We start from the raw sequence: 7108 nt of genomic DNA, 5'->3' as shown, positions 1-7108 counted from the left end.
GGATTAGGGTTTGGCTAGGGGTTAGGATTAGGGTTAGGGTTAGGGTATTAGGGTTCAGTGTATTATGGGTAGGGATTGGGTTAGGGTTAGTGGGTTAGGGTTAGTGTATTAGGGTTAATGTTTTAGGATTCAGGTTAGAATTAGTGTTAGTGTATTAGGGTTAGTGTATTTAGGATTAGGGTTAGGGTTAGGGTTAGGGATAGGGTTAGGGATAGGGATAGGGTTAGGATTAGGGATAGGGATTAGGGTTAGGGATAGGGTTAGGGTTAGGATTAGGGATAGGGATTAGGGTTAGGGTTAGGGCTAGGGTTAGGGCTAGGGTTAGGGTAGGGTTTAGGGTAGGATTAGGATTAGGTTTAGGATTAGGGTAGAGATAGGGTTAGGGTTAGGGTTTAGGTAGGCGTTAGGTTAGGGTTAGTTAGGTTAGGGTTAAGGGTTAGGGTTAGGTGGTTAGGTTAGGGTTAGGGTTAGGGTATTAGGGATTAGGGTTAGGTTAGTGTATTAGGGTTAGGGTTAGTGGTATTAGGGTTAGGGTTAGGTTAGGGTTAGTGTATTAGGGTTAGGGTTAGGGTTAGGGTTAGGGTTAGGTTAGTTAGGGATAGGTTAGGGTTATGTATTAGGGTTAGGGTTAGGGTTAGTGTATTAGGGTTAGGGTTAGTGTATTAGGGTTAGGGTTAGTGTATTAGGGTTAGGGTTAGGGTTAGGGTTAGTGTATTAGGGTTAGGGTTAGGGTTAGGGTTAGTGTATTAGGGTTAGGGTTAGGGTTAGTGTATTAGGGTTAGGGTTAGTGTATTAGGGTTAGGGTTAGGGTTAGGGTTAGTGTATTAGGGTTAGGGTTAGGGTTAGGGTTAGGGTTAGGGTTAGGGTTAGGGATAGGGTTAGGGTTAGTGTATTAGGGTTAGGGTTAGGGTTAGTGTATTAGTGTATTAGGGTTAGTGTATTAGGGTTAGGGTTAGGGTTAGGGTTAGGGTTAGGGTTAGGTTTAGAAAGCTGCAAAGAGTGTGAAGGTGAAGGAAATAATTCAAAAACTATGAAAAATAAAAAATGAAGACCAAATGAAATGTTGCTAAGAATTGGCCATGCTTTTTGGTAATACATTCCATAGGGCGAAGCGGGCAGTTCCCTCCCCTGAGCTGACAGTCAGTTGTCTCCTCCCCCCAGCGCACCACATGCTATTGGTCTTCTCCCTCCCGGAGCCGCGAGACTCCACCCTCACCATTGAGATTGAGCTGAAGAGCGAGACTTCCAGCAGCAAAACCAAGATCTCCATGTAAGATCCCATTGGTAGATGTCGATTCTAATGACTGGGGTCCCTCAGGGGTGGAGCCTAACATTGCAGTTCCTGAGCACAGTCGAGCAGGAACGGCCCTGCCTTGAGTTTGCTGTCCTACAGCCCATAGGAACCATGATATAATCTTATATATTTCTTATGTTCCCCCTAATGCCAGAGCCGGGGGGCACCTGGAGGGCCGGGCCGTCCTCGCTCACAGTGCCCCTCTGTGTGAGATCCAGATGGCGGTTCTGAGATACCCAGGCTCCATACTCAGCTTCTGGAGGGGTAAAACGGAAATCAGGGGCACATTTTGCGTCTCAGAGATGCCCCTGGGGGACAGGTAAGGACACGGGGAACATTATCCAATGGTAAAGTGTCGCTGGACCCAGTAGGAACCCACAAGGGCGGAGTCTCTGTGTATAATAAAGGGCAACCGCTCCATGTGGGATCAACCATTCCGTCTTCCATTATAGGCCTTTGAGTTACCCTTTAGTATGATGGAGAGAGTGTTGGACCGGCCCAATAGGGTACCAGGGAAACCCCCGGGGGGCGCCAGTGGCCCCTCTTGCTTCTATTTAGCCCATTTCTATGGCCGTTCCCTATGTCTGTATGGGAACAAGGCAGCGTGATGGATGGAACCATAGAGTATAGAATGGAGAGAAAAGAGAGAATAGAGTTTGAGGGAGGGTTATTTCAGCAGTTATTTGGTTGCTAGGGTCCAAGTTACCTTAGCAACCAGGGAGTGGTTTGGGTCCGAGGCTGGTATATGAATAGGGGAGGGGCTGAATAGAATATAAAGGTATAAACAATAAAACTGGAGCCTCACAGAGCAATAGGGTTTGGCTGCCGGGGTCAGTGACCCCCATTTGAAAGCTGCAAAGAGTTGGAAAATAATTCAAAAACTATAACAAATAAATAATGAAGACCAATTGAAAAGTTGCTTAATTGGCCATTCTATAACCTACTAACAGTTAACGTAAAGCTGAACCACCCCTTTTAGCTGCAGGTTTAGCTGAGGGTTGGGCCGACCAATTGCCACCCCCGAGGTGGGTGCTGGGCGGGTTTTGGATCATTTTGCCTCCAACCCAACCCCTCCCAGACCTCTCCACTACTGATGGGGCGGCACTTAGTTATACACTGGGCCTGCCCCCTTCAGTGATGTCAGAGAAGGGGGCAGGGCAGGTGAAGGTATATAAATGGGAGCATTGGGCGGGGTCGGAAGGCTAGGGTCCCACAATATTGCCCCATCTGGGAGCAGCCAGATTTATTTCCCAGCCACTTGAATGGTAAATGCCCCCTTTTAATATAACGGTCGCCCCCTAGGCCAATAGTGACTTATTTACTATAGGGGCATATTTACTATAGTGTGTAAGCCAACATCACCGGTGATGTTGCCCATAGCAACCAATGAGATCTTTCCTTCTGTTTTCTAAGTTGCACGTGACTGTTCAAATCTAATTGCCGGTTGGTTGCTATGGGCATCATCGCCGGTGATTACGCACAATAATACATATGTCCCTGCACTGCTGGTTCTGACTTGCGACTCTCTTTGCTGTTCCGAGGGCGGAGAGGCGCTGCCTGCCGCAGACTGTGATGCTGAGCGGGAACAGCCGACATTCGTACAACCTGCAGACTGCGGGGAGACCTGGGGGCCACAGTGACCCTTGGGAAGAAAACTAACACAGACCCCGCCCACTGGACTGACCAATGAGATTGTGACCCTCACTGAGGTTCGGAGGGGGCAGTTCTACAGAAAGACTTGGGCAGATAGTGACGCCCTGTAACCCAGTAACCCCCCCACTGGCAGATCCTCATCATGTAAAAACCTTACTCACAGCACCCTGACCCCCACCCAATAAAGCCGCACCCCAACATTTCCCCAGACCCATTACAGCTGAATGTGCTCCATTCAAACTACCCCCACTCTGTGCCCTGGGGACGGCCAGTGTGTGCCAGGGGTGCCATATAGAGGGTAAGTGTGTGCCCGGGGTGCCATATAGAGGGTAAGTGTGTGCCCGGGGTGCCATATAGAGGGTAAGTGTGTGCCCGGGGTGCCATATAGAGGGGTAAGTGTGTGCCCGGGGTGCCATATAGAGGGTAAGTGTGTGCCCGGGGTGCCATATTGAGGGTAAGTGTGTGCCCGGGTGCCATATAGAGGGTAAGTGTGTGCCCGGGGTAGTATATAGAGGGTAAGTGTGTGCCCGGGGTGCCATATAGAGGGTAAGTGTGTGCCCGGGGTGCCATATAGAGGGTAAGTGTGTGCCCGGGGTGCCATATTGAGGGTAAGTGTGTGCCCGGGGTGCCATATAGAGGGTAAGTGTGTGCCCGGGGTGCCATATAGAGGGTAAGTGTGTGCCCGGTGTGCCATATAGAGGGGTAAGTGTGTGCCGGGGTGCCATATAGAAGGGTAAGTGTGTGCCCGGGGTGCCATATTGAGGGTAAGTGTGTGCCCGGGGCGCCATATAGAGGGTAAGTGTGTGCCCGGGGTGCCATATAGAGGGTAAGTGTGTGCCCGGGGTGCCATATAGAGAGCAAGTGTGTGCCGGGGTGCCATATAGAGGGCAAGTGTGTGCCCGGGGTGCCATATAGAGGGTAGTGTGTGCCCGGGGTGCCATATAGAGGGTAAGTGTGTGGCCCGGGGTGACATATAGAGGGTAAGTGTGTGCCCGGGGTGCCATATAGAGGGTGTGTGCCCGGGGTGCCATATAGAGGGCAAGTGTGTGCCCGGGGTGCCATATAGAGGGAAGTGTGTGCCCGGGGTGCCATATAGAGGGTAAGTGTGTGCCCGGGGTGCCATATAGAGGGTAAGTGTGTGCCCGGGGTGCATAGAGGGTAAGTGTGTGCCCGGGGTGCCATATAGAGGGTAAGTGTGTGCCCGGGGTGCCATATAGAGGGTAAGTGTGTGCCCGGGGTGCCATATAGAGGGTAAGTGTGTGCCCGGGGTGCCATATAGAGGGTAAGTGTGTGCCGGGGTGCCATATAGAGGGTAAGTGTGTGCCCGGGGTGCCATATAGAGGGTAAGTGTGTGCCCGGGGTGCCATATAGAGGGTGTGTGCCCGGGTGCCATATAGAGGGCAAGTGTGTGCCGGGGTGCCATATAGAGGGTAAGTGTGTGCCCGGGGTGCCATATTGAGGGTAAGTGTGTGCCCCGGGGTGCCATAATAGAGGGTAAGTGTGTGCCCGGGGTGCCATATAGAGGGTAAGTGTGTGCCCGGGGTGCCATATAGAGGGTAAGTGTGTGCCCGGGGTGCCATATTGAGGGTAAGTGTGTGCCCGGGTGCCATATAGAGGGTAAGTGTGTGCCGGGGTGCCATATAGAGGGTAAGTGTGTGCCCGGGTGCCATATAGAGGGTAAGTGTGTGCCCGGGGTGCCATATAGAGGGTAAGTGTGTGCCCGGGGTGCCATATAGAGGGTAAGTGTGTGCCCGGGGTGCCATATTGAGGGTAAGTGTGTGCCCGGGGTGCCATATAGAGGGTAAGTGTGTGCCCGGGGTGCCATATAGAGGGTAAGTGTGTGCCCGGGGTGCCATATAGAGAGCAAGTGTGTGCCCGGGGTGCCATATAGAGGGCAAGTGTGTGCCCGGGGTGCCATATAGAGGGTAAGTGTGTGCCCGGGGTGCCATATAGAGGGTAAGTGTGTGCCCGGGGTGACATATAGAGGGTAAGTGTGTGCCCGGGGTGCCATATAGAGGGTGTGTGCCCGGGGTGCCATATAGAGGGCAAGTGTGTGCCCGGGGTGCCATATAGAGGGCAAGTGTGTGCCCGGGGTGCCATATAGAGGGTAAGTGTGTGCCCGGGGTGCCATATAGAGGGTAAGTGTGTGCCCGGGGTGCCATATAGAGGGTAAGTGTGTGCCCGGGGTGCCATATAGAGGGTGTGTGCCCGGGGTGCATATAGAGGGTAAGTGTGTGCCCGGGGTGCATATTGGAGGGTAAGTGTGTGCCGGGTGCCATATAGAGGGTAAGTGTGTGCCCGGGGTGCCATATAGAGGGTAAGTGTGTGCCCGGGGTGCCATATAGAGGGTAAGTGTGTGCCCGGGGTGCCATATAGAGGGTGTGTGCCCGGGGTGCCATATAGAGGGCAAGTGTGTGCCCGGGGTGCCATATAGAGGGTAAGTGTGTGCCCGGGGTGCCATATAGAGGGTAAGTGTGTGCCCGGGGTGCCATATAGAGGGTAAGTGTGTGCCCGGGGTGCCATATAGAGGGTAAGTGTGTGCCCGGGGTGCCATATAGAGGGTAAGTGTGTGCCCGGGGTGCCATATTGAGGGTAAGTGTGTGCCCGGGGTGCCATATAGAGGGTAAGTGTGTGCCCTGGGGTGCCATATAGAGGGTAAGTGTGTGCCCGGGGGTGCCATATAGAGGGTAAGTGTGTGCCCCATATAGAGGGTAAGTGTGTGCCCGGGGTGCCATATAGAGGGTAAGTGTGTGCCCGGGGTGCCATATTAAGGGTAAGTGTGTGCCCGGGGTGCCATATAGAGGGTAAGTGTGTGCCTGGTGGTTGCCATATAGAGGGTAAGTGTGTGCCCGGGTGCCATATAGAGAGCAAGTGTGTGCCCGGGGTGCCATATAGAGGGTAAGTGTGTGCCCGGGGTGCCATATAGAGGGTAAGTGTGTGCCCGGGGTGCCATATAGAGGGTAAGTGTGTGCCCGGGGTGCCATATAGAGGGTAAGTGTGTGCCCGGGGTGCCATATAGAGGGTGTGTGCCGGGGTGCCATATAGAGGGTAAGTGTGTGCCCGGGGTGCCATATTGAGGGTAAGTGTGTGCCCGGGGTGCCATATAGAGGGTAAGTGTGTGCCTGGGGTGCCATATAGAGGGTAAGTGTGTGCCGGGGTGCCATATAGAGAGCAAGTGTGTGCCGGGGTGCCATATAGAGGGTAAGTGTGTGCCCGGGGTGCCATATAGAGAGCAAGTGTGTGCCCGGGGTGCCATATAGAGGGCAAGTGTGTGCCCGGGGGTGCCATATAGAGGGTAAGTGTGTGCCCGGGGTGCCATATTAGAGGGTAAGTGTGTGCCCGGGGTGCATATAGAGGGTAAGTGTGTGCCCGGGGTGCCATATAGAGGGTAAGTGTGTGCCCGGGGTGCCATATAGAGGGCAAGTGTGTGCCCGGGGTGCCATATAGAGGGTAAGTGTGTGCCCGGGGTGCCATATAGAGGGTAAGTGTGTGCCCGGGGTGCCATATAGAGGGTAAGTGTGTGCCCGGGGTGCCATATAGAGGGTAAGTGTGTGCCCATATAGAGGGAGAGTTTGTGCCACAAAGTCACATGATTTTAAGGCCAAATCCCAAACCGAATCCTGGATCTGGTGCATCCCTAGGGTGCATTGACGACTTAAGGTCCCCATACACTATAAGATCCGCTCTCTTGGCGATGTTGCCAAGCGAGCGGATCTTTACCCGATATCCCTACCTACGGGTGGGCGATATCGGGTAGGAAGTTGCTTTAAAAAAAAATAATCCGATCGTTTGGCCCTGAGGCCAAACGATCGGATTACATTTGCGGCCATGGGCAGTCGGTTCGGGGACCGCATCAACGAGCTGATGTGGTCCCCGATCCGACTGAGTTTTCTAACCTGGCCGATCGATATCTGGCCAATTTCAGGTCAGATATCGGTCGGCCAGGCCTCTCGTTTCTTGCCATACACAGGCCGATAAGCTGCCGAATCTGTCCAAGGGACCCATATCGGCAGGTTCTATTGGCCCGTGTATGGGGGCCATTACCCGGCACGTTACATGCTGGATATAGCGTGGCTTCCTAACGTCAGGCCTCCAGCGATTGTGGGGATACAATAAGGGGTTAAACCTATCCCCCCAGAATGAATACGTAACCAACAGACA

At 53.2% G+C, this 7108-nt stretch overlaps 1 protein-coding gene across 3 annotated transcripts in view; it reads left to right on the top strand.

The window, feature by feature from the left end:
• Nucleotides 1-3157, top strand: part of pla1a (phospholipase A1 member A) — a 17399-nt gene extending 14242 nt beyond the window's left edge. For all 3 annotated transcript variants that reach the window (XM_031896426.1, XM_031896424.1, XM_031896425.1), the window contains 3 exons: nt 1162-1270; nt 1449-1613; nt 2836-3157. In XM_031896426.1, the coding sequence (XP_031752286.1) occupies nt 1162-1270; nt 1449-1613; nt 2836-2953 (392 nt within the window). In that variant the 3' untranslated portion in view covers nt 2954-3157. The remainder of the gene's footprint in view (nt 1-1161; nt 1271-1448; nt 1614-2835) is intronic.
• Nucleotides 3158-7108: the final 3951 nt, after the last annotated feature.

The sequence above is a fragment of the Xenopus tropicalis genome, chromosome 2 (genome assembly GCF_000004195.4).
Source record: "Xenopus tropicalis strain Nigerian chromosome 2, UCB_Xtro_10.0, whole genome shotgun sequence".
Classification (NCBI taxonomy): Eukaryota; Metazoa; Chordata; class Amphibia; order Anura; family Pipidae; genus Xenopus; species Xenopus tropicalis.
The sequence above is the reverse complement of the archived record's forward strand: the minus strand, read 5'-3'. Positions and strand labels throughout refer to the sequence as shown.